The following is a 26,755-nucleotide window of genomic DNA, read 5'->3' as shown; positions in this document are numbered from 1 at the left end:
AGCAATAAAAAGTCAAACAAGATAAGGATCATTAAAAGCGTAGAATCTAAAGGAGTGTTAAAATTATACACAGCACTTGCAAGACCCATTTAGACCACTGTCTAACATTTTAGTCAGCAAAGTACAAATAAAAATGTTTTTGCATATTTTATAAATATTAGTGCTGTGTAATTTGTCCAGAGAAGAAGTCAAGGTACACTCCTTGGCTTAAAGGAATGTCCTATTTAAGCTGCTGAACAGATAACACTACGAGGGGGTTCTGATTCAAGTATTCGAAAGGCCTCCTCTCATTTCTTACAATGGGCCAGCAACCCCATTACACCGCATATCATGTAGAGACATAAGTAACTGCTCTACCAACTGAACAAAGGGGGTATAATCAAGTAGGTGAGACTGGTCAAGCCCAGGCTCTACCTCAGCTAGGACATCAGGGTCAATACCCCCAGATCAAATAGTGACAGGACCTTGGTTTTGGTTGTAAACTTCTGGTCAAGAGGGAAGAAGAGCAATTGGTGGGCTAAAAAACAATCCAAAAGCTCCAGGGAAATGAAAATTCCAGGATTCTAAAAAATGTAAAGGTGATAATAATCCAATCCAATCCACCCCCCAATAAAGATCTTTAAAGCAAACCAGCTTCTCACATATCAATGAATGATAGAAATGGACATATGAAAATTCTGCAGTGGAACAGACTGTAAGATCAGGTATCTGACTTCCCCTAGTGAACTGAATGCAACTGTAAGACTCTTTTGGTGCCACAGGGATTAACTGTTGTCACTACATAGACTGTATTCTAATTCAGAAGGAGGAACTGGCACAGCATGGTGCAGGGTTGTGCCTTACCTGTAGGATGCGCTTTATGCGCTGTCTCTGAGGGTTCTCCCCTTCCTCGCTGTCCAGCTGCCTGTGAGGGTAGCAGATGAGCTGTAGGAGGCGCTGTGCCTGAATGTTGACCAAGACGGGGTCCTGTAGGGCACTGCTGTCCTCCGAGAGGGACTTCAGGCACCGCTCCCCCACCCACTCCTGCGAGAGAAGGAAGAATGAGCCCAGGGCACACTGCTGCCATCGCTCAGCCACATCGGTAGCTCAGCCACAGTCCGAGACGTCTGCGCGGAAAATACACATGATCAAAACAGAAATGATGCAGGACAGAAAGAGCGCACCCTAATGACAGTACTCTACACCATTCTCCAAAGCAACCCATAAGCCAACAGAAAAACTTGAAACCGACTTTATGATTTTCTGACACGCATGAGTTTTGATTAGAAGAAAGGATGATAATACAAGCAGAAGGATGTGGATGTGCAGACTATTATAAAGTATTTCTGGATAAATCTTTATTTAGGGAGAATAACAATGCTTAATTTCTATAAAAATACATTAGACCTTTTGTGTTTTTCTTCTGTTTTTTTTTCTAAGACAGTTTAATAACTTTGCAATTCAGCCTAGAAAGCAGGACAGGATCCGATTTCACAGCTGGAAGGGGATCTTTGTTTTTGTTAATCTATTTTCTTAGGCAGGTCGTGAGCAGTGCAGTAAAACAGCAAATGATCGGAAAATCTCTCCGCCTTTTCATGAGCATACCAGATGTCTGAAAGCAGAGCTTGGGAGGAAAAGAGCATAGCAGTGCACAAAAGAAAATAATGCTGTCTTTAAATTCTTTATTGAGGCATCACTGTAAGGCCCCTAATTCCAGCAAAGGTGCTTTGTGCAGCCAACTGTAACATTAACACCCCCTAAGCTCCATCTGTGAAAGCCAGTGCCATTCAGATTTTATCCCCTCATCCCTGCCGCTCTCAAAAGGAACAATTTTATTTCTTCTCTGCTATTCTAACCTGTAACATCTGAGCCTCTTCAAACAGACAGACTGCAAGGTCCATCGTTTAAGGCAGTAAAAAGTACAGAAATAGTGCATTCATGAGGAAAACAGATTTGAACATTCAATGAATAATGTAAAAAAAGATCTTCTATAATCTTCTATTAGAAAAATATCTTCAGCTTTGTTTGAAACTACTACATGAACCCCAGAGAAAATGACAATGGATGGCCAGCTCATCAGTAGCACTCCTGCTCCCGTCAGGCACAGCCCTACCTGCTGGCAGATGCTCTTCAGCACGTATTTTGCGTACACATCCAAGCTGGCCGTTTCTATGGAAACGGCGCGACCACCTGACTTCTTGGAACCCAGGTCATCTTCTGGAGTGTCATCCAGCCCAGCAGGGTGAGGGAAACCAGAGCCCTTCAGCTCTGCGTCTCCTAGAAAGGCACAGAAAGGAGTCAGGCAGGAGCAAGGTGCACAAAGACAATGCGGTTGATCTGTATCCCATTAACTGGATGACAGTCCAAAACAAGTACATTTAAATTGGCCATTTAAAACGTTAGATCAATTTTAACTACACGAAACACTGTGACTTTAGATTTTTTACTAATAAACTTCATCGACAGCAAAATTTGGTTATAACTTGCATTTTTATTCAAAATGCGACTCAAAACACTTCAAAAGCCCATCGCTTTAAATGCAAAAATTCAGATAACAAGGTTAAAAGAAGCTCTGAACACAGAAAATGAAAAAAACTTTCCATTTAGGCATTTAACACTAAGAAGCATAACCAACAAGCATACAGGTTAGCCTACAGAAACTATCAATATCAATATGATCTCCCTTAATCTATGTGCAAATAATACACATTGTCATGTCATGTGCATCGTACCCTTTTGACAACTAAATGTATCCAAAGTAAAATAACCAGAGCAACGCTGCATCCCGAACGGTAACTGCATCAATTAATTAGCTTGAGCTGCCCTCTAGTGGAAATAACATTTTGAGAATTATTCTTCCTTAAACTGAAAAACTGGCATTTCAATGTCCATTAAAGGTTAGGGAAGGGAAAAGCTAACCGGACAGCACTTGGAAAAAAGTACCAATACCAGGTATTTACACTCAATTTTGGATTGTGCAATTTTGTCACAACAAATTCATTTAAAATCAGATACGTTTTGTAGGGTTTGTTATAGCAGTACTTAAGTTTTACATAAAATCAGTTTTATATGTCTATAAATTACTGTAGGAATGCAGCTGAGACTCGTTAGCTTTTGATCCAGTATTAAATTCCTTCCATTCAAATGTCTTGGATGTTTATGAGGGCATGCTATTAACAGTGGCAGCAGATGCTGCACTGAACACGTCACAGCTCGGCTTCAGGATCAAGCAGAACAGTCAATCCCAGACAAGAAAGGACAGCAGATAAAGACTCCATACCTCATCCTGACATAGGACAAATTCATTGACTCTGGTAAAACTACACTTGCAAATCCCAGGTTGCACCTAAGATAAAAAGCTGCAATGCTCACCCAGCATGAACACAGCCTTAAGGACGGCAAAGACTGCCCCCACTACAATGCTGTTCTGGGATGCAGCCAGCAGGTGGCGATCACAAGATGAGCGAATACCGACAGCGGGCTTATCTGAGAGAAATGAGAGACAGGGGTCATAAAGGTTTTTAAATGTGTGCAATATTCAAACATTTCTCACAGGAGGCTTAACAGCAATTAGCACAGCAGGGGGAGGATTATCGAAGTTGTCAAATGTTGTTTTGAAACAATGACAAAAAAACGAGAAAGGGAACCACAGAGCAATTTAGCGTTCCCACCACGAGGAACGATTGGCCCTAATGGAATAATTTAGTATTCCAAATGAACAGCTGAAAAGCAGATGTCTTGATGTGCTGTGATTATTCCATGTGGAGATGGGCTAATCACACCAAAAGTGCATGAAGGAAAGCTCTTCTTCAAGATTTTACTGAATTTAGCATTCAGGTTTGCATGAGTTGATTCCAAAACAATCAATGAATAATGCACCAAACATAGCAGTGTTGGCAAGATGCGTCACAAAGTCAAGTGCTGAAACATTACCAGACTGTGGACATAAGAAAAACTACTAGTCTGCAGTGATACATTACTTCTTTAAGGAAAAGTAAGCAAAATATATGCAAGCTAAACATCCTTCCATGAAAAATGATGCTTACAGCAACTTTTTTATTGCTTTTCAGATTTCTGGATTAGAGAAGCTTGAAACCTCTCTGTTGACATATTCTTTTCTTTAAAGTTCATTTTCTTTAGCTAGAACCCACCCTGCAATGGGCTGCATTACCTGACTTGGAGCTGTCCTGCGGGCTGGGATTGCGCTGGGGGGTTTTGAAGAGATGGAGAAGGATCCTGCAGGTGAGCCTTGCGCCGGGCTCTGAGTCCTGCTCACTGCAGGCTGAGAGGAGAGGAGGCAAGAGTGAGACCAGGAGTCAGGGAGCACTGTATCCAACCAGAAACGAAGGGGGAGCATCAGGACCGTTTTGGTACATTTTAAGAGAATTATTTAAAGTCTAGCTTTTAAGAAAATACCCTCTTATATAAAAAAAAGGTTAGAATTCGCAAAATATCAAAAAGATCTGTAAAGCTGGATGCCCTCAAATGGCCCACGCATATTTGGGCACCATGCGTAACTGCTTTCAACAAATCTCCAACCCACCTTTCAATGGGCCCTTTTGCCTCAGGCAACAAGAGATGTGGTTTATCTGCAAATTTGACAGATCTCTGGCCTTACTACAAAGTGTGTTGGAAAGCAAGAGCCTTGAGCGTCTGAGATCAAACTAAGCCCATGTCTATACCTCTGCCTGACATTCCCACAGCCCCCCATTCCTTATTCTGCAGACAGCACCGGAACACGGCAGCAGAGCCCCATCTCTTCCAGTTAAACTGCACAACCCAGAGTGTGAAACGCTTATTTCCACGTGCTGACAAGTTATTAAATATAGGCCTAGAATGATCGACATCTCTTTCACAATGAAATACAAGCGCCCTAACACAAAAAGAAATTCACAAAGTCTACGGTGAAAAAAAAGAGTGCATCTGCAAAAACGCAACCTTAACCTACAGAATACCAGAAAGGCAGGCTTTCTTAAACGCATTTCGCAAACAGGAACTCGCTACTGTAAAGATTCATTGAATTTTACAATGTGTCATTTGCAATAAGAAATTACCAGATGGATTTCATTTAATAACATATCGAGTTCTGAAGAAACACAAGCTTATCAAAATGCGAGCAGACAAAATACAGGAAGATTTTAATGCATTTCTCAATTTCTGCAAAGACTGTCAAAGGTTAAAGGCAGTTTGTTTCTCTTTACACAGCATTCTCTGAATGGGAAACTGAACTGAAAATGAAAGAACAATCTGTGCTCCTAGAAAGGCTGGTGATTCACACCAGCGGCTTGGGAGAAGCACTGACCTGCATTCAGAAGGGAAGGTATTGCTACACAGCGAACCAGGTCCTCCAAAAGCAGACACTGCCGAGCAATCAGGATGGCAACAAAGGTAGCCAAGGAGTCGTGGAAGGAGAGGTCACTCACCTGAGTTAAATGTGGGGAAAAAAAGAGGCAGATGGATCGCCTGCAGAACTGCAGAATGTTCTTGCCACTTATTCAGCTGCATTTTTAAAATATAATTCATTTAATTTTTTTTTAATCCTTTGACCACCCTATTACTGATTCTCAATGCATAGCACCTCACTTTTGCATGCGAGACAAAATAAACCACCAATGACCTAAACAGTGATTAAAAGGGAATGCATGTTTCAGATAAGCTACAAGGTTACCACAGTCATCCTTAATCTTGTGTTGTCCTTTATGGACCACAGACATTATAACAAGAATTACACCAGTTACCTACTTCAACTGAGAAGATTTAATACAACATTTCAGGAGAGAAGCAGCTTAGAAAAGAAAGTTCATAAAACCTGCCTGGTTTAGATCTGTGCAATCAGTCATGAACACCACAAATAAATCATGAATAACCCCATCAGCCAAAAACCAGACATCTAAATGAGTGACTTTTTCTGTTTAGGTTGCACAATATCTGTACAATGCTTACATCCACATTGCAGAGAAGGTCATTGAAGCCACAGTTTCCATTATTGGAGGAGCAGCACAGAGCCTTGAGTACTCCAAGCCACTCAGCACTCAGAGAACGGCAGTAAGCAGTCAGCTCTGCGCACAGGATCCCAATGTCATTCACCCTGCCAGAGACAGACACAGACAAGTCACGCCATCATTCCTGCGTTCCCCGTTTCCTGATCTTCAGGTTCAGGATAGTTGGACTATATGTGCATGGAAACTGCTAAGAGTCAAAGGAGTTCATTTGAAATGAGCCATTTGGGAGCATGTAATGAGTAGTCCTTGAAGACAACCACAATAAACAGAACAGGTTTCATCAAAACAATTGGGAGAACTGTTAACGGCCCTTCCACACTGCAGAAATGTGGACAGCACTTAAAGTAAAGGGCCCACAAGAGTCACAGTAAAAAGACAACAGTACACTGTAACCAGCCTAGTTTCTACAACAGGAGGCACTGAGGCCGATCGGACATTACAGGAAGGAAGACGATCTTAGAGAACAGTATGAAGGGATGGAAAGGGCACCTCTCTGGGTCACGGTGGTCCACACACACGTCCATGAGCACGTTACACACAAAGCTGTAGCGATTCGCTGGGCTGTCGTTGAGGATCTTTCCCACCATGGAGTGGTTGAAGTTGTGAGCGGAGGGGTTGGCGATCGTCTCGATCATGAACACGGGGTCCCACAGCATGTTGGAGTCGGAGGGGTCAATGTTGCAATAGATAGAGTTTTTCACCTTGGAGCAAAAATCGCTGTCAAGGAAGAAGGGTAGGTAAAAAGGATAAAAAGGATTTTTCACGGATATTTCAAAACACCCATTTTGGAATTAAAATGTTCCAACGTCATTTTAAATATAGAGGAATCTCTGTAAAATGCAAATAGGCAGACATGAAGAAAACAGAGTTAGGTACCATAAAACCAAAATTCCTGATTTACCTGAAGATCTCCCCAAACTTGCTCTTGAGGTGGCTGCAAGAGGTGTAGAGGTCATAGAGGTAGGCCAGTATACAGCGCTCAGCAGAGGAGCAGTCTGCAGGGTTCACCCCATGCTTCACCACGATCCGCAGCCTGAAACACACATGGCCTCCATCAGACACATATTACAACCTCAGCATGACACTTTTTTACATACAAAATCACTTTAACATGAGCATGTTTGAGTGCCTTTTTTTCTCAAATCAAAATAATTTAATTTACCTACTAAACTGAAAACGTCAAATGTGGGTTTTGAAAATGAAGTCAATGTCATGTAATATAGATCTGGCCAGGCCAACAAAGCCGGGGTCAGAACGTACCCGTCAAAGACCTGGGCAGTCTGGTCAGGGTTGAGGATGAGGCAGGAGTGGTATCGCCGCAGCACAGCCACAATGCACAGACACAGGCCTGTGGTGTAGCTGCCCACCAGGCTGGACGACTTCAGTAGCAGCTCAGCCTCCACCAGGCTCAGCTCATTCAGTAGCTACATACAGGAAGATAGTGAGACATGAGACATGAACATACCTTTGAGAACCAAGTGGTAAGAAAAAAAACTGATCTTTCTACCGTCTTTAATGGATAACAAGCTTGGCACGGTTTAGGGCCTCTTTTAGGACTTTTGTTGACAAGTCTGAATATTGGTGAATATTCAGGGAGAGCAGCTACTAGCAGGCTGAGCAATGTTTGCTCACTCATGTACTGGACCTGGGTCAGACCTTGTGCACACCTTTTAGGAAAACCGAGCTTGAAGGTAAACCAACCTCAAAACAACTCTAGCCAGTAATTCTTTGTTGCAACACAGCTGCAACAAATTCAGCATCAGCTTTATCTCTTCACAGAATGGCCTGGTCAGTGTTGCATTGGATGTGTATATGTATATGTACAGTGCCTTGCGAAAGTATTCGGCCCCCTTGAACTTTTCAACCTTTTGCCACATTTCAGGCTTCAAACATAAAGATATAAATTTTTTATTTTATGTGAAGAATCACCAACAAGTGGGACACAATTGTGAAGTGGAACGAAATCTATTGGATTTTTGAAACTTTTTTAACTAATAAAAAAATGAAAAGTGGGGCGCGCAAAATTATTCGGCCCCTTTACTTTCAGTGCAGCAAACTCACTCCAGAAGTTCAGCGAGGATCTCTGAATGATCCAATGTTGTCCTAAATGACTGATGGTGATAAATAGAATCCACCTGTGTGTAATCAAGTCTCTGTATAAATGCACCTGCTCTGTGATAGTCTCAAGGTTCTGTTGAAAGCGCAGAGAGCATCATGAAGACCAAGGAACACACCAGGCAGGTCCGTAATACTGTTGTGGAGAAGTTTAAAGCCGGATTTGGATACAAAAAGATTTCCCAAGCTTCAAACATCCCAAGGAGCACTGTGCAAGCGATCATCTTGAAATGGAAGGAGTATCAGACCACTGCAAATCTACCAAGACCTGGCCGTCCCTCTAAACTTTCAGCTCAGACAAGGAGAAGACTGATCAGAGATGCAGCCAAGAGCCCCATGATCACTCTGGATGAACTGCAGAGAACTACAGCTGAGGTGGGAGAGTCTGTCCATAGGACAACAATCAGTCTTACACTGCACAAATCTGGCCTTTATGGAAGAGTGGCAAGAAGAAAGCCATTTCTCAAAGATATCCATAAAAAGTCTCGTCTAAAGTTTGCCACAAGCCACCTGGGAGACACCCCAAACATGTGGAAGAAGGTGCTCTGGTCAGATGAAACCAAAATCGAACTTTTTGGCCACAATGCAAAACGATATGTTTGGCGTAAAAGCAACACAGCTCATCACCCTTCTGGACCATTCTGGATGAAAACCTGTTGGAGTCTGCAAAAGACCTGAAACTGGGACAGAGATTTATCTTCCAACAAGACAATGATCCCAAACATACAGCAAAATCTACAAAGGAATGGTTCACAAATAAACGTATCCAGGTGTTTGAATGGCCAAGTCAAAGTCCAGACCTGAATCCAATCGAGAATCTGTGGAAAGAGCTGAAAACTGCTGTTCACAAACGCTCTCCATCCAACCTCACTGAGCTCGAGCTGTTTTGCAAGGAAGAATGGGCAAGAATTTCAGTCTCTCGATGTGCAAAACTGATAGAGACATACCCCAAGCGACTTGCAGCTGTAATCGCAGCAAAAGGTGGCTCTACAAAGTATTAACGCAAGGGGGCCGAATAATTTTGCACGCCCCACTTTTCATTTTTTTATTAGTTAAAAAAGTTTCAAAAATCCAATAGATTTCGTTCCACTTCACAATTGTGTCCCACTTGTTGGTGATTCTTCACATAAAATAAAAAATTAATATCTTTATGTTTGAAGCCTGAAATGTGGCAAAAGGTTGAAAAGTTCAAGGGGGCCGAATACTTTCGCAAGGCACTGTATATAAATGTGTAAGTTCAATATTTAATTATAAACCCAGAGAATTAAACTATTATTCCAAACATGTATGATAAAGTTTAGTTAATGACAGTTACTATTTACTTGTTTTCAAGTATGTGAATTTCGAAACTATTACATAAAACTTTTAAATTATGAGGTTTACAAGTGTTCAGTTAATATAGTCTAACCCTATTATTACCAATATTTTTGTAATCCCCAAGTAAGTGATCTGCTGCATCACTGCCGAATTATTCATACTCTGTATTGTGTATTGTTGTATAGCATCTACGTACACATATTGTTTTTGTTTGTCCAATAGATTCCTGCTAGCCATTAAAATAATCACAATTTACTGTTCTCATTTCTAAATGTTCCAGTACACTCAAATCTACAGACAACATCAAAATGTGATTTAAGTCAACAGACCAAAAAAAAGTCCAGTCCAGGAATGGTAGGAAAGTAGAGAATAACTATTAAATCAGCACAAATACATATATAATTATTCCAAAAAAACTAAGGAATTCAACAAGTATACTTGTTGCGTACTGGCGCACTATGGCTACTGTCACGTCATCCAGGTGGGGCTGCACACTGGTGGAGGGGAGTCCCCATTACCCATAAAGCACTTTGAGTGGAGTGTCCAGAAAAGCGCTATATAAGTGTAAGCAATTATTATTATTAACAAAAGGGGCACCTGAACTGCCCTGTGATGTGCGATGTTAGGCATATGCAACTAATGCACAAATGAACAATATCAGAATACAATGTCCTAACAAAAAGTTACTGTGGAAGCCTAAAGCAGTGCTCACAGTGCACCCCATCCAGTTGCTGATACCTGTATTGCAAAGTCAATGAGCCCACTAATGTTGAGAGAGTATTCCATGAGGTCAAAGATGAACTGGATGTGCTGGACCAAGGGGAGGTGGTACGACATCCCTAAGGCAAAGCTGGTGATCTGTTCCAGGACATTCCGGGACACCTGACAATCAGAAACACAGAGACATCAACCACGTTTCTACTTAACCTGGAATGTACACACAAAACAACAGAAAAACTGTGATACAACTGTGATAAAATTAATGATGCTGAGCTCTGGGGTAAGCGACAAAACTGCTATTCCGTTAAAAGCCAAAATGCAGAGCATTTGCCTACGCTGACAGTAAACCACACTTTACACACACATTTATCCGAATTTGCAGAAACTCAAATGACAGCAGATGGCCATTAACTTTCCATCATGTCTTTTCTGGCAGATGCACATGAAAGCAGATATTGAAACTTCAAACAAAGGCTCAGCCCATCGGAGAAGCTCCACTTCAGAATCTCACTGCCGACAGCCTGCCACAGCGCCAAGGACACCAGTGGTCCTTCTCACCTGAGAGGTGACCTGGTGCTGATCAAAATGGGAAAGGTGCTGGAATTTGGAGAAGATGTCCTCTGCTGTGGGGAAGGCTTCTGGCTTAGTCCTCTTCCTTTTCTGTCCCTCTTCTCCTCCTAGAGTAAAAGAAAACGTCTTTCCCCAAAAGATCCAGAGATCACACAGTGGTCAGACAATGGAGAGAGCTCCAGCCCATGAAAGCCCAAGGTTCTCCTTAATTTTTCATCCATATCTACCCAAGGCCTGTCAAAGCAGCATAACAGAGCTAATCTAAATTTACTGCAGGCCATCAGGAGCCAAATTAAAGCTTTACATCCCCATGCAGACCAGAGAGGTCCTTAAGGACTAGGGTTGTGCTTCAGTGGATTAGGGCAAAACAGTTTGAAACTTTAATCACAAAAGAAATATCTCACAGAAAAAGTCATATTTAATTTAGTGAAAAACTTCATGAAGACTAAGATTCACCTAATAGTTATATATATATATAAAATATATGCTGCACTTAAAGTGCAAGTGTCTTTAGGGAAAACGGCAAAAAGAATGAAATCAGTTGAAAGCTGAAACATTAATCACTCCACTGTTTCAAGTGCCTCACTTTGACACCAGCACACAAGACAGCAGATGAATACTTAAGATACAACAGTCTACACTGCATAAAATTGCTTGAATCCTCTTTACAGGATATAAATGTGGTTCGTATAAGGCAGTCCGGATCTATGAAGACTGTTCAAGTTTTAAAAGGAAAACCTAGTTAACAAGGTTCTTACTTCCAATTAACTTGTTCACAGTAACAATGGTATTTAAAATCCTCAAGGACACTGACAAAGTCAGCTTCTACAGATTAAAGAGTGAAACATGAGCCAGAAGAAACGATGGCAAATTACACAGAAATTCATTAAAAAGGAAGGAAGTGAGGCTTTTTTTTTTTAAGGACATGGGAGTCTGAAACATGCTATTAAAGCATAGAATCTAAACTGATACCCTGGCATCTTATAAAGAGCGGAAAAGATCCCCAAATCAATTGGCTACTAGCAACCAGAGGATCTGTATGGGCTGGGTGGCCTCCCCTGGTGTGCAACCTCTCAGGTTCCTAAACACTTTTCACTGCTCATACCAGTCTCCGCGGTGCTCTTTCGGTTCAACACTTTCAAGATATCTTTGGTGATTTTCTTGATGGTGTGCCGTGCTTCATCACGCTGCTTCCCAACACCGTACAGCACCACTAATCTCTGATTACACTCGTGACTGGCACTCTCTTCCTAAAAGGGGAAAAAAAGGCCCATCAGTGGAAGCTGACACTGCCACCTGCTGGAAGCACGGCAGTACTAGCAAAACACCCCTTAAGCATCACTTAAATCTGACATCAAAAACATTTAGAGATAAAACATTAGAACAATTCTACATCATAAAACAATGTACATACAGCAGGTTTAACTTGATTTTTGTGCTCTAAAAGTACTCTAAAAAAGGGAAACAAAAATATCACATGTGACACACCTGACACACAAATCCTGGTTTCCTGTCAGTGTGGGCACACCTCCACACTGGTCTCGCTCACCTGTGGGATTGGGAAGTGTGTGGCATACTGGATGTGCCGTGGCAGCTCATACACCAGGGGGAAGGCAGGGTCCAAGGTCTTGTCCTTCGTAGTGCTCTTCCCATCCTGTTCGGGGGCAGGCTTCTCCGGCGAGGGGCTGCCTTTAGACTCACAGTGCATGGGTGGAGAAAACATCTGGGGGAGGAAAGCAACCCACATGCTGCACTCTCCAAAGCACACCAACAGCGTGCAACCGAGCGAATCAATTCTCCTGCATATAGTCTGTTTCATCAAATGTCTAAAACAAATTTAAAACCGGTCAGATTATGAACAAGGGCTTTTGTAGAAAAACTTACTACATCATCAAAAATAGCGCTGGAGTTGTGGTCTATTTCCATCGATTCAGAGAGACCAGCATCCTAATGAGAAGAGACAAAAGTGAGATTTCTTGAGCACTGGTCAATAATATTGTGCTGGCAGTCCTTAAGTGCAGTTACACGGAGAGAAAGGGTGCAGTACCTCCATCTTGACGCTGCTTGCTGCTTCTTGTTCCTTTCGCTCCGATTCGTCCGACGGCTCGTCGCTGGGGGAGCGAGGGCGGGGCAGGTGGGAGTCGGAGGCCAGGTCCCCGCGGGAAATCAGCGTGCACATGTAGATGTTGTGGGAGAAAACGTCGTGTCGGATCAGCTCACAGAACAGGAGAACCAGGTTTGAAAACTCAACCCGCTCGCTCTCATTCCCAGGCTCAGCTGCAAAAAGATCATGCCAGCAAATCAAATTCAAGCCTTTGAGAAAGTCAATCCTTTAAGTGATGTTTGGCACGAGAAACGCCAAACACTCGAGAATGATGTCTCATGATAAAAGACTTGGTCATAGCCCTGGATAACTGTGAGACGGGCAAACAAATCAAAATCTGAACAACAAACAGGAAGGAATACATATACAACTTATATTTATTAATCTGTGTGAGATATGCATCTACTGTTGTGACTAATAGCCTGAAGTTGGTTGGAACCAAGCAAGCCAAAGGCAGGACATACTCAGCATGGGAGCCTGTGTGTCCAGGAACTGCAGAAGGACGTCCTGGAAGACAGGCAGGGTAGCAGCAGAGAGCGAGCCTGAGGACACCGAACCCTTCTCATCGACCACCTCCGACTCCCCACACCGCTGTGCACAGAGAGACAGCACATACAGAACAGTCCTCCACACTGCACATCTGCGACATCAATGGCTCATCAGTGCTGGGGTCAAGACTTTGCAAAGTAAGGCATTCTGATCACAGATACCTCACCCCTTCTGTAATTAGCATACAAAGCTTTCTTCCTGCAGATTTATTACGATTAAACTACTACCACTGGACCACTTCAGGAGTGACAGGACAACATATGGTTGCAACAGTGAAAGTGCTGCAAGTAAGCAAATCATTTTTCTCAATAGGTATCGCTGGTGTTTTAATTTGTCATAATTTGTCCAGGATATGCAAGAGATGTTTTTTTATGCACAGCTGCCTGAAGACGTGTGTTGAACACAAATGCCAAGCATACAGATTCCGTGCCGGCGCCTACCTCAGCCTCAATCTCAGCCTGCCTTTTCTCCAGCAGCTTGGCCACCACCATGGCCCTGTGTCGCCCAGACCTCTTGCAGCTCACAGCCCACTCACACAGCAATGTCACCACTGCATCATCGTCAGGGTTCATCTGGAGGCAAGGACAGGCCAGAGAACACTCTCAGAGATCTCAGCGGCAAGCAAATGCTTTTGTGACCTTTGTCCCCATCTACCTCACTGGCATGATGCTACAACAGAAGCCAGCACCATGGACACTGTAATTTTGTGATATTCTAATAAAAATGTTATCACAACTATATAATAATCGTATTACAGCTAAATGTTATTATTCAAAACAAAACTATAAGTCAAAAGGGAACTGAGAATGCTCTTCACAAAATAATCAAAGCTCAAAGACAACTGCTCAGATAACAGTTTAAAAACCAGTAAGCAAAATCTTTCTGTGCTGACCACCATGAGATTCTCCTCATTTTGGAAGTTTTTATATTATGAAGAGTCTCAGAGAAACAGAGACTTCCATTTGTTTGCAAGAACTTTGTGAAGCCCCAGAGTGAGACTGGAACTGAGCCTTGTTAACAATCTGGAAGAGTAAGTGCTTCTGCTGCTGGTAAGCAGCTTAGCTGCTCAGCTATGAAAAACAAGGACCTCATAAAGAGGTTCAGTCAGTAGCTCAAGAAGACCTTAGGATTTTGTTTATCTTAGTTTGATTGTGCTGTATCTGATTTTTCCCCGCATTGTAAAAGTAAAGAGCAACTGGTCAGGTGGCAGAGAGCAGCAGCTCAATACCCCAGAGGTTTCTGGTGAAGACAGGGCTGTGCTTTCATTTTACCCATCAACACAAGGGAGACCTACAAACACAAAAACACAACTGTAACCCAAATACTGCCTGTTGAAACACAACTGGCTTTGGTTGTGAACCAACAGCAAACCAAAGTGACAAGTAAACTTTACAGCACTCTAAATCAAAACATGCTTTCTTAACACACCGAACAGCATTAAAGGAGCTGAGAGGCCTCACCTCATGGCCATCTTTGCTTTGACCCGACCCAAAAATGCGGTTGTACAGCGAGTCCAGCGAGTTACTGAAGTCAGACTTCTCAAAGCTGTGGCTGTCCAAAACCTCCAAGGTGTGTAGCACCCTGCCAATAGTGAAGCCTGGGGACAGACAATAAGTCAAGTGTCTCTGTTAAAATCGAATTCATGATGGCTGTCATGGCAAAGTGAAGCACCCAGATTCGATCCCCATTGAGAACTAATTAGGGACACGTTGGGTAGAAAGCACATCACTAACTTGCAGATGAATTTGAAATTTCTTAGAAAATGAAAGATGGGAATCCCTCTCTCCACACCTGCTGTAGTTTCTTGGCATTTATCGAAGGACCACCTGAACTCCACAGCCTGGCCCCGCTCCTTGACCTGCTCCTCAATCTCCCGCACCTTCGCTCGAACCTGGAACACAGGCCAACACACCGCTCTCAACAGGGGAAAGTTCTTGCACCTTTCTCAGACTACAGGAACGCCCAGCAGGACAACTACAGACACCAAATGCTGAAAAATACGTTTATGACCTAGACTGTGAAATAGATCTTTACAGAACAGCACAATGGCACTCGCCCTCACAACATGATCAGCACTCAATGACCAAAAAGAACACTGAAAGAATTTCTTCATGTTAATCTGGCACTACCATAATAATATAGTAAAAATAGTCATGATTATAGAAAAATAGTGACTGACGAGCTGTGGGTTTGAAATATCACCTTGATAAAAAGTCATAAATTTGCATGAGGAAGGACATAAAATTACAGAAAACTGTAATGTGTAATAAAATGTGTCATTTGGTTAAACACGTGTCCCAAGAGGGTAAAAACAATTAATGTATGAAGCAGCTGTGACCGAACAGATTAAACACCTCTGAAGGGAGAGGGCTGTAGGATTAGCAGCAGACCATGCCTGCACGAGCAGTACCTGCTGTGTGAAGGTGGTGTTGCCCCCTGGCATGGGCAGATGGGAAGGTGCAATGGGCAGCAGGTCCAGGGGGGAGCCAGTCTTGTTCCTGCTGTCTGTCAGGGAGTAGTGCCAAACCAAAGCGCTGGGGCAGCACAGGACAATGCTCTGCAGAAAAGGAGGACAGGCTGAATTATCACGTCACAGGCGTGCTAAGGCAGCAAAATCCAGACATTCGGGCAACTACTCCTTTCAACCACATACTGCTAAAAAAGAAATGTTCCTCTGACACAGCAAATTCAAAGTCCACGCTACAACTCGAACCTTAGAAATGGGTGAAACTGGTTTTCGACTAACAGAAAAAGAGCAATTCAGACTAACAAACAAATCAACCACGGACCTTCACAGTGTAGGAAAAACAAATTACAGGATGGGTGATGATGGTCAATGCAGTGCAGGGGAAACGAAACTCCCAGCATTAAAAAATGTAAAGAGGTGCTGGTAAACACCCCAAGAGGCAGAAAGCAGCTTACCTGCAGCATACAGCTGAGCCCAAAGACTAGGGGCCGGTGCTGGGGGCAGATGTAGAAGTCTGTGAAGGGAGTCTGCGGCTGGTTGCCCCCCGCAGGCTGGGGGGTTGGCGTGGGTGGCAAGGCATTGCCTGGCTGAGCCGTGATGCTGTGGGTCTGATGCCCCCCAGCTCCTGGTCCCACAGTCCCATCGCTCAGCAGCAGGTTCAGCCGGCGCGTGCAGAAATAGGCCAGCCTTCTGGAGAGGTAGGCCGACTGCACAAACTCCCCGGAATACTGCAACACAGAGGCCAAGCACACTCCGTTAACAAGCACAGGGCTAGACACATTTTTATTTGAAACAGGAAAACACTGTGGGAAAGATACCAGCTGAAAATGCTGCATTGGAGTTGGATTAGGAATCGCTGTGAAACGCTGGTGATCAGCATTAAGCCAGCATTAGCCAGCAGCCATATCAATATACAACTCACAACTGGCAACTCACTGAAGCTCAGCAGGTATGAGCCTCGTCAGTACCTGGATGGGAGACCTCCTGGGAAAAACTAAGGTTGCTGCTGGAAGAGGTGTTAGTGGGGCCAGCAGGGGGTGCTCACCCTGCGGTCCATGTGGGTCCTAATGTCCCAGTATAGTGACGGGGGCACTATACTGTAAACAGGCGCCGTCCTTCAGATGAGACGTAAAACTGAGGTCCTGACTCTCTGTGGTCATTAAAAATCCCAGGGTGTTTCTCGAAACGAGTAAGGGTGTAACCCCAGCATCCTGGTCAAATTTCCCATTGTCCCTTACCAATCAAGGCCTCCTAATAATCCCCATCTATGAATTGGCTTCATGACTCTTCTCTCCTCCCCACTGATAGCTGATGTGCAGTGAGCATACTATGGCTGCCATCGCATCATCCAGGTGGGGCTGCACATTGGTGGTGGGTGAGAAGAGTCCCCATTACCTGTAAAGCGCTGAGTGGAGTGTCTAAAGCGCTATATAAGTGTAAGGAATTATTATTATTAACCTGGGAAAATGTTCTTGCAACTACATGACCAGCGGCTGTGTCAGCTTACCTGCAGCATCAGCGGTAGAAGCAGTTTCAGCAGCTCATCCTCTCCTGGTCTGATCTTCTCAAAGCACTCCAGAACCCAAGTGAGGAACTCGTGTCTGTCCAGCATGCCATCCTAAAAACACGTGAACCCGGCAACACAAATAAGACACCATTTTACACAATTACAGTTTGCACCAGCCCAACACAGCTACTGTACCTCCAAGAGCACAGAAGATACACCCTTTTCCCCAAACACATAAACTGCGCTCAATGTCACATCCCTGAATAATCCATTATTTCCTTTAACACTCTTTAAAGCACATTGGAAGAAAAGTGATCACCCTTTTGAACACTAAACACTAATATATAAGGGAAATATAATAAGTCATCAATAAATATTTGATTACAACTAAATGTCTGGAAGAGTTTTGTATTACACTCTCCAGGAGGACGAGCGGAATTGCATTCATCTGACCTGGAACATGAACATGGCTAGCTTCTCGTTGTACTCCCACTGCTTCATCGCCGTCTCCACCTCCACTGGGGTAGAGGGCAGTGGAGAGACACAGCCCTGGCTGGACGACTGACGGTAAAACTCAGCCACCTTCTGCAGCTGCTCCCACAGGTACTTTGTGATGATCTGGGTCCATTCTGCACACGGGCACAACGATAAAAAAACCTACAGGCTCAAGGGGAACATCTTACATTGTGGTCAAACAGAATTATATTTACTGTGTCCTTGATGAAGCCGTTAAATGCACAACTAACACTGTATAGCCTTTAAGTAACTGAGGTGAAATCAGATCCTGCCCCGGACTGCTGAAGGCTATGAAAACAAAACTTTCAACATCTTACAAAAAAAAACATTTGTCTTCTTCCTAAAGAGTTCCAAAAAGCCTCAAAGCCCCGCTACAAGCATGCTACTAATCAACAGCTTCACATCAGTCAAAGCTCGGCAACACTGACATGAAGGACAAGGGAGAGGAGTGGTTACCTATACAGGGGTCAATCACATGCCTCTTCTTCACTTTGGTCTCGGTTATGGCTGCATAGTAGGCACAGGTCATCTTGATCATCCATGCAGCACGCATTACTGGCACAGTGTACTTGGCCAAGTAGCCAAAAACCTCCTCCTTTTTACTGAAAATGGGTACCTGGTCAAAGCACAGGACAAACAAAAAGGAATCAAAGACTCTCAGAGGCACATATGGCTTTCATCATTCTCCCTTACTTGCAGTTAATTTCAGAATTATTTTATTTACATATTTAGACTGAAGTTCCATAAACAAATTAACATGTGTTTTTTACATTTCATGTGAAGTTGTGTTCTTTTCATTTTAAAAGAAAAATGCATTTTGTACCAAGCATAACACTTAACGTATAACTTGAGAAAGGTCAGCATGATGAACTGGATTTGACTGTTCACACCTTCTTAGCAAGCTGGGTGAGAGGCTTTGTTCCAGCCAGGTCTGTGAACCAGTTGTTGATGGAGCTCTGGGATCTCGCAGTGACCAACCAAAAGTTGTCTTTCTGGTTGACTTGGGGTTTCCTCTTTCCTGTGTCGGGGAACGTGTTGCATCGCAGCTTCTCTGCAATAATGCTACTGAAATTGGAGCTGATCTGTGAACAGAATGTGAACCGAATGAGCACTGAATCCATACTGTAACAGAAGCGTGGATGGACTAAAAGGGTTAGAGACTTCCACTATTATTATCCCATAACTTGACAGAAAGCTGAAGTATTACTTAAAGGACTATCTATTGAGAAGCAAAGAAAACCAAACAAATAACATCAGTTACAAAAACAGCACATAGGTGAAATAAAGACAATCAGAGTGGCGATGTTAAGTTGTTATCTTTCGAAAGCTCATGTTCACAAATGCCCTTCTGTTTACAGTAAAGCCAAAGAAACAAAAAGGTACACAACTCCATCAACCCATGTCAACTCATCACAAATTCAGCAGACAATGAGAGCTTTTGCTTCCTACAGTGGCACACACTGCTGCAACCAGATGGCACTGAAGAACGCAGGCCAAGCAAACCTTGAGGGCTCTTCCTTACCTTGGAGGGGTTAAAGTTGACGTTCTTGGCGCTGCCATGCTCGTCCCCCGAAACCGCCGGCTGGTTATTGAACCCCTGCTTCACATTCAGAGCTGTCAACTCATCCTGACGGGATAAAGCACCAAGACTGAGTGGCCAGCAGCACAGCACTGTCATCGCCACCCTGCGGCTGGGACAGGAGGTGCTACACACTTCCATTCCCCCACCGGCGCACGAGCTACACTGGCCGTTCGTTTGCAGACACCGGAGTGTGAAAGCTGCACTGACGATAGACACAGGACATCCCACACAGCACAACTTTGATCACCGAGCTGTACACAAAAAAGGCAAAGCATTCCCCGTGTCTCGTCTAAAATGTCACCCCAAGCCTCTTACTTTGCAGACTCCTGACAAGCTAGTGTTTTCCTCACTGATAAACAGCAGTGTGCTTAATGACAAGACAGTCGTGATTACAAACTGAAAATGAAAACCGTTCCTTAGAGTTATCTAATGTTGCCTGCTTTGTGCTGGAGGGCTCTTTTCCAAACCAGCTGGCACAAGTGCCCTGAGCTGTAAGAACCTCGGCAGCAAGCTATGTCGTTGCAGTAGTGCGATATATTTGTATATTATATACACTATTCCACACTGATAAATGACCTCTGACGCCTTCTACGTGTGCTCTTCACACAGCAATAAGACATGAAATTTCAGAAACGTCTCTCAGACCGTAAGGGGCAGCGACTGAAGTGCTTCTCGCCGTCTGTCACCCCGGTACGATCTGGGGAAGGCTGATCACAACCGCACTGAAACTGTAAAGTTTCCTGTACGGGACTGGTTAATAAGGACAGCAGAACTGCTTCTCAACGACAAACCGGCGTCCAGGCTCACAGAGCCAGTGCACAACAGCTCGTCACGTCATTTAGCACCACTGCTGCACTCAGTTACTGGTAACCGTAGCTCCGTGCATAATTAAAACACATTGCTGTGGCGTATTCAGCTTGCTCGGGAATATTCCCATCTCTGCCATAAACACTGGAACACAGCGTCTATGTTTAAGGCAGAAAACCACCTTGCGCATATAAAATTATTAAAAAATACAAGGTGAGCAGCATTTCTGGTGTTATTTTTACAAGTCCCTGTACAACAGCGGCTACTGAGCTCTCCGGCTGCACGTAAAACTCAAACAGTTTTGCAAGAACCTAATGTCATTTTTCACGTCTGTGTATCTGCTCATTGTTATTGTTACTGAAGCACAAAACAGGCCCAGGCTGCATCCTCGGACTCTCCTGCAAGCCCGACTCCCAGCCAGCCCGCTCGGGCACCCCCTCCAGTGCCCTGCTGGGGCTCAGACAGCCCGGAGCCCCCTTTCCTCACCTCCTTTTGCTTGGGGTCCTGCGGATAAACATCGGGAGGCCCGAGCCTCGGCCGCTTTAGGGGCCGGTGCTCGTAACTCAGGATCCCGAAAGCGGCCATCTTTCCAGCGGCATCACAGCAAAGGCTTTCCCCCTTCCGCTACGACAAGTGCCGAGTCTTTGCGGAAACACACGAAAGGGGAACCGAATAACCACGGCGGTAACGGCGAGACAACACAATCGCTGTGTCGGATCCGCCAGACCCGCGTACGGAAATTGCCGAAGCAGCCAGACATACTGACGGAAGTTTCCGAAGGTCGGGGGCGGATCCTATATAAACAGACATATGGATATATTGCAAATTCCATAGGGTTGAATTTGAACCTTCCCCCAGTAAACCAGCCCACTATTCACGACTGCACAGAGAGCAAACAAGTCTGTTCATTAATATAGTACTGTACCGCTTAATAATATACAATATACTGTAAATACAGAAACAGTGGTGGCAGGACATCATAGTCAACAAAACTATATTTTCTTCAGAATAAGAAGTCTTCGGAGAATGAACAGTTTCTGTTGTTGTTGGGGTTTTTTGATTATGTAGATTGAGAACTTTTTTTTTCATTTCTGCTAATCCAATCATCTCCTGTCCTCTGATTTGTTTTTTTAAGTAGTTTACAATTTTCGATTCTGTCTTAATTTTAAAGATAGTTTGTTGTGTTTTCTAAATAATGCGTGCGCTACATTATTTTTTTTCCGCTGTGAGTTTTCTTCACCGATCTTTCTTATCTCGATGGCCATAGATGAGGTCCAGGTCAGCTGTGTGTTGTCTACATTTTCTCAGGCTGCGACAAAACGCATTCATGCATGCATACCTGTGAAGTTCAAAAACAAAAAAAAAATAATATCATCATCTTCGTTGTCGCTGTTGTTAATCGCTAGCATTAAAATTGTAGAAATAACTGCAGTGGGCTGCAAGGTTAAAGGTTTAAACCAAAATAAATCAATGCCTCCGAAAACGTTCATCCCACCTACAGTGACTCAGGAGGCGTTGACTGCGCTCGGGACTTTCCGACTGGGAAGGACCGCAGTTCTTGTAACGGGCAGGTTTGCTTGGGCTCAGTCAGGCGGCTGGGGGGCTCCCATTTCTCTGTAGACCCCGTTTTTAATCTTTACTGCTGAGTTATCATAACGATGTGGATCCCCACGACAGAAACATGACTACCGAGTCCCAGACCCACCGCATCTACAGGCAGCTGGAGGAGAAATTGTCGCCCAAGAGGAAGCTGAGCGCCGGGAGCTGGAATAGTTTCGTTTTGGTTTTGTGTTTTTTACTCGGAGCGGAAGTGGTTGGGGCTGCCTATCTGTTCTACAGCTTGGCTCTGGAAATAAAGCAGGTAAGCTTATCATATTAATACACACTGTTCTTGATTAAACAGTAAAAACTGGCTTTGCTCATCCTTACAGAACTCCTTGAAGGTACAGTAATGTCGGTGGACTTTTGTACGCGCTGCTCAGCAACAGATCAGTTTCGGTTCTGGCTGGTCTTCACTTAGGGGACAGAATAAAACGGCGATGAAAACTATTTTGGAACATTAGTTTGCTTGAATATGTTTTTTTTTTGTCGGAATACTGATTTCCTGTACTATGGATTACTTTTTTTGTGCATATAAGCCGCTCGTTTTCTAGATGTTTTAAAAACTTTTAAATTGTTTGATGACTACTGGGTTAAACTATCTAAAAAAAAGTGAGTTGAACTGTGATTTTGAGTGCATGTTGATCATTCGAAACACAAGAGGCGCAGGTACTTGTGCCGCCCGGTTTCAGAGAAGTATGCGTCCTGCGTTTGCAAGTACGCCTCTGATTGTACTTCACTAATCCAGACCCAGGAGGTGGCCAGGCTCGGAGAGTATCCTGTACAGTGTTTGCAGTACCTAGTGGATCCAGGCCTTCGAGAAAATGCATCTTTCAGCTCTGAAGACCTTGCCGGCTGCGACCAGTGGAATGCGGAGCTCAAGAAAACTATCGAGAAGGTAACGAGACTCCCACTTAACAGGCAGTGATTCACTCACGCTGGACTAACCTAGACTAGGGAAAGGAGAGCTTAATAGACGAGCCAGCAGCTACCGTACATCAAACTGCAACTCACAACTGGCAATCCATTGAAGCTCAGCAGGAATGAGACTGGTTAGTACCTGGATTGAGGCCAGTAGGGGTGCTCTTCGTGCAGTCTGTGTGGGTCCTAATGCCCCACTACAGTGATAGGGACACTTAGTAAAACCAAGGTCCTGACTCTCTGTGGTCATTATCAATCCCAGGATGATTCTCGAAAAGAATCTCGACGAGTGTTACTCTGGCGTCCTGGCCAAATTTCCCATTGGACCTTACCAATCATGGCCTCCTAATAATCCCCATCTCTGAACTGGCTTCATTATTCTGCTCTCTTCCCCACTGAGAGCTGGTGTGTGGGGAGTGTACTGGTGCACTCTGGCTGCACTAAGGTAGAGGGGAGTCCCTATTACCTGTAAAACACTTTGAGTGGAGTGTCCAGAAAAGTGCTATTTAAGTGTAAATAATTATTATAACAGAACAGAAACACCCAATTCCATTCTCAATGGGAGTCCTGATCTGTAATGCTCCCTTCTCCTTGCAGTCCCAAGCAAGAGAGAAATAAGTGACGTAGACAAGTGGGATATGTCATTCAGTCCACCACATACACGCTCTCGTTCCAGTGCTGACTACTGGAGCCTGTTGTTTTGTCTTGCAGCAACTGATATCTGATGTCAGGAACACCCTGTATCAGGAGCTTACAGGTATGTTTTTGTTTTGCAACATATTCAAATCACTGTCCTCATTGGCACAGCGCACTGTCAGAATCCTGTCCAACAGGTTCCCTTGCCCAGCACTGCTCCTAAAGATCACTTTAGTAGGCATATACAATTCCCAATGGAGTAGGATTCCTCTGCCGACCACAGAATTTGAACCGGCAACCTTCCAGCCACAGGTGCAGATCCTTAACCACAGAGCCACAGCTCCGCCCAAGTGTCACGACAGTCGCGCTGAGTCACTGCGGCATGTTTTTGAGAAGCACAGTGTTTTTGTTTATGTTTATCAAGAAGACGAACGAAAGTTGGAGGTTTGAGCATGTACTGTAGGCATTGTGATAAGTATCAGACCATCTGCAAGACAAATGAGGGGTTTTTGTAAGGTACTTTTCTTTCCGTGATGTTTTCATCTATTTCTCACAGCCCACAATGTGTCCCTGACCCACGCCAACAAACCAGCCATCCACCTGGGCCCCGAGCAGGGCTGGAGACAGTTTCTGTGGCTAAAGCCAGGTGGGAGCATGTTTTTACACGACGGTGTTGTGTTTAGTGTCTTGTTCGATTTCCGTAGGAAAGCTTGTTGCTCATTGTCTTTATTCTGTACTCCACAGGCAGTCAATGGGGCCCCATGACGACTCCCAGAGGAGACGTTGTACGCTGGGACAATGTGAATGGCGTGGCCGTGCAAGAAGGCATGATGGGATACAGTCAGGATGGAGGCATAGTGGTGCCGCGAGATGGGCTTTACTTCGTCTATTCCCAGGTTTATTACCACTCGCAGCGCCCAGCTGGCAAGGAGCAGGCCCAGCCTTTTCTACACTACATATACAGGAAGACATCTTACCAGGAGCCTATCCTTCTTTCTAAAGCTGCCTCCACTGGATGCTGGAACATGGAGCTGGAACGCGATCTAGTTTCCAGCCACCAGGGGGCACTGTTCCAGCTGCAACAGGGGGACCAGCTCATTTTGAAGGTTCATGACATCCACTCTGTGTATTTGAATGAGGATTCCACTTATTTTGGAGCATTTATGGTAATTTAACTGGTGAAGTTCAAAATTACTGAACAGGTATTGGGTTAATCGATTTTCTTCTCTATTATTGTTCTAGAAGAGCACTAAGGAAATCTTTATGTAATCTCTTAATGCCCACAAAGGCCATGTCGCTAAAGTCTTACAAGTGTGTTATTTTACAGAAACTCTAGTTTTTAACTGCTGTGGTATTTATAATGATAATAATTAGCACACACGTATTTCCCTTTGTGAGGATTTGTGTCTGATCAGGTTTGCACTCATATGATTGCTAGCCAGATCCACTCTGATAATGGTATTAATGGGAAAAGTAAAAAAAAAAAAAGCTTAGTTTAATTTTCAAACAACGCACATCCGTTCTAAAGAATAAAAATTAGATCTAATTTTTCCCTTTTGTACAAAAATATTTTTATTAAAATATTCTCGTGTTTTTAATAAAAGTCTGTAATGAAACAACTGAAAAAAATACTCATTTCAGTAATTTGACAAGGCAAACTTATGGACAGGTCTTCTGATGTCACAGATTATATCTGGAGTGGGTAACACCAGCTCAGGGGTGCCAGGTTCCTACGGGCTCCTTTAGCTTAGAGTAGCACCTGCTCATACCAGGAGAACAGCCAGTTGATCTTCTGATATTCTCCATTAGTTCAGTTAAGGTTAAGGTCTAAGCTATATTAAAAAACCAAAACCAAATGCAGCCTCGGCAGTCTGGAGTTGCCCACCCCAGTTACAACACAAATAATATTCGGAGCTGGGACGTATTTTTGCTGTGCAGTTTTGCAAACGACTGATATTTCTCTTTGACCGCAGTGCTGCTCAAGCATCTGGGATGCATTTTCTCAGCACAGCCAGTCTGGCTCATTTCTTCAGTCACATTTTACACTGCAGATACCCCCTGGTACATTGGGTGCACAGTGGAAGCTATAGGGAGCAAGTTCAGCAAGAGTATGACACTGTTTTGGGAAGACAGTTAAGATAAGGGTTTGTCTGTACACAGTGCAAAAAAAATGAAAATATAGAGAGTAAATTGTATGCATTACATTCAAACACTTTCACCTCACAGATACTTTTAAAGTTTATACAATTTGTGATTTATTGTTCTCACACAGGCACTTGTAGGGTTAACTGAGGTGCACTCAGAGGTGGACCCTTCTACACAAGGCTTAGACATTCTGTTAAAGTGACTCTTACAAATAGAACTATTTGTAAGGTGTCCCCTTTAAATACAGTGTCTAGTTCCATAATGGTAATTGGATCAAATAAGGCCTGCTCTTCAAGCCTATTTTTCCATTGAAAGAGGTTTGGTAGGCCAAACCAGTGGGCAATAGCTGTACTGCATAAACTACACTAGGCTTCACAGTTTTATCCCCATTCAGAAATGCATGTCCAATCTCTGGCATTTAAGAGATTAGCCTACATTTAATGATCACATAGAACATTTCTTTTAGATGCGAGCCATGATGCTCCCTGTCTTTCAATTATTGTAATAAGTATTCTAAGGGAAATTCAGTCCTTGTTAATTGTTTCTGTTGTCAGTAACATGCTTCTGTATTTGTCCTTTGCTAAGGTTTTCTGTTTTTTTTTCTTTGGGAGTTCTTTGGGAGTTGAGCTATATCTTTTGAAAAGTTGACAGAAATGTTTGGCAAGACTCGTGAAGAAGAACAGCTGATTGTCATCGTGCAAAGGGAGATCTACGTCCCCATGGACTGATAGCAAATACAAATTTAAAACTGGAAACCAGTTACACTGTGAATGTAGGTCACAAACTCCCACAGTGGTACTGTATGTGCAAAGACCATACGTAGAAATAGAACCTCATAATGAGTTCCCCAGAGGCCAGAGAAAGCCACTGATACTTTCTTTGATCTGAACATAAGCAGCCCGCAGCATTTCAGTGTTTCCCTGCTTAGAAAAATAAATGCCTGCAACAAGTGGCCAGGCTCACAGTTACTGTGTCCTTGGCTCTCTCGCAGCCCAGCGCTGGAGGAACAGTCTTCTGCTCTGTAGGGTCCACAGGGCTCCCAAGTCACCCATCTGTAGGTCACTGGGCTTCCAATCTGCCTCATCAAGTGATCCTGCAGGACTAATACAAATATCACCGCTGGCGCCATGCGGAAAGTGTTTAGTGCAAATTGAGAAGAAGAAATGGAGCCATTTGTCATCATTATTCAGGGGCTGTAATGTTGGCTCCTTCCTGATTT

General features: G+C 43.7%; 2 protein-coding genes across 3 annotated transcripts in view; one reads left to right on the top strand and one right to left on the bottom strand.

Annotated features, from left to right (window-relative positions):
* Positions 1–20,953, bottom strand: part of med12 (mediator complex subunit 12) — a 38,683-nt gene extending 17,730 nt beyond the window's left edge. The window contains exons 1-27 of one of the 2 annotated variants that reach the window (XM_088597486.1): positions 20,722–20,953; positions 19,369–19,473; positions 18,737–18,928; positions 18,303–18,462; positions 17,784–17,959; positions 17,331–17,441; positions 16,279–16,551; positions 15,767–15,913; positions 15,148–15,247; positions 14,817–14,953; positions 13,797–13,928; positions 13,272–13,398; positions 12,751–12,980; positions 12,588–12,650; positions 12,253–12,426; positions 11,809–11,953; positions 10,692–10,810; positions 10,152–10,295; positions 7,242–7,405; positions 6,883–7,014; positions 6,471–6,698; positions 5,923–6,067; positions 5,282–5,402; positions 4,151–4,261; positions 3,352–3,465; positions 2,093–2,256; positions 844–1,023 (exon numbers count right to left, since the gene is read on the bottom strand). In XM_088597486.1, coding sequence (XP_088453612.1) covers positions 844–1,023; positions 2,093–2,256; positions 3,352–3,465; positions 4,151–4,261; positions 5,282–5,402; positions 5,923–6,067; positions 6,471–6,698; positions 6,883–7,014; positions 7,242–7,405; positions 10,152–10,295; positions 10,692–10,810; positions 11,809–11,953; positions 12,253–12,426; positions 12,588–12,650; positions 12,751–12,980; positions 13,272–13,398; positions 13,797–13,928; positions 14,817–14,953; positions 15,148–15,247; positions 15,767–15,913; positions 16,279–16,551; positions 17,331–17,441; positions 17,784–17,959; positions 18,303–18,462; positions 18,737–18,928; positions 19,369–19,473; positions 20,722–20,820 — 3,993 coding nt within the window. In that variant the 5' untranslated portion in view covers positions 20,821–20,953. The remainder of the gene's footprint in view (positions 1–843; positions 1,024–2,092; positions 2,257–3,351; positions 3,466–4,150; positions 4,262–5,281; positions 5,403–5,922; positions 6,068–6,470; positions 6,699–6,882; positions 7,015–7,241; positions 7,406–10,151; positions 10,296–10,691; positions 10,811–11,808; positions 11,954–12,252; positions 12,427–12,587; positions 12,651–12,750; positions 12,981–13,271; positions 13,399–13,796; positions 13,929–14,816; positions 14,954–15,147; positions 15,248–15,766; positions 15,914–16,278; positions 16,552–17,330; positions 17,442–17,783; positions 17,960–18,302; positions 18,463–18,736; positions 18,929–19,368; positions 19,474–20,721) is intronic. The other variant, XM_088597485.1, reaches the window with a different exon arrangement.
* A 797-nt stretch (positions 20,954–21,750) lies between these two features.
* On the top strand, positions 21,751–25,020 carry tnfsf10l4 (tumor necrosis factor (ligand) superfamily, member 10 like 4). Its single transcript, XM_088597500.1, has 5 exons — positions 21,751–22,096; positions 22,583–22,732; positions 23,467–23,512; positions 23,948–24,037; positions 24,136–25,020. The coding sequence occupies exons 1-5, from the start codon at positions 21,917–21,919 to the stop codon at positions 24,564–24,566; spliced, it is 897 nt and encodes a 298-aa protein (XP_088453626.1). The 5' UTR covers positions 21,751–21,916; the 3' UTR covers positions 24,567–25,020.
* The last annotated feature ends 1,735 nt before the right edge of the window (positions 25,021–26,755 follow it).

This window comes from Lepisosteus platostomus, chromosome 10 (genome assembly GCF_059453375.1).
Source record: "Lepisosteus platostomus isolate fLepPlt1 chromosome 10, fLepPlt1.hap1, whole genome shotgun sequence".
Classification (NCBI taxonomy): Eukaryota; Metazoa; Chordata; class Actinopteri; order Semionotiformes; family Lepisosteidae; genus Lepisosteus; species Lepisosteus platostomus.
This window is presented reverse-complemented; position numbering and strand designations above follow the sequence as displayed.

Excerpts from the sequence above, each read along its gene's own strand:
- tnfsf10l4 (XM_088597500.1), top strand. The coding sequence starts at position 21,917 with ATGACTACCGAGTCCCAGACCCACCGCATCTACAGGCAGCTGGAGGAG. Across the intron at positions 22,097-22,582 it reads TGGCTCTGGAAATAAAGCAG|ACCCAGGAGGTGGCCAGGCT; the intron begins GTAAGCTTATCA and ends TCACTAATCCAG. Across the intron at positions 22,733-23,466 it reads TCAAGAAAACTATCGAGAAG|CAACTGATATCTGATGTCAG; the intron begins GTAACGAGACTC and ends TTTGTCTTGCAG.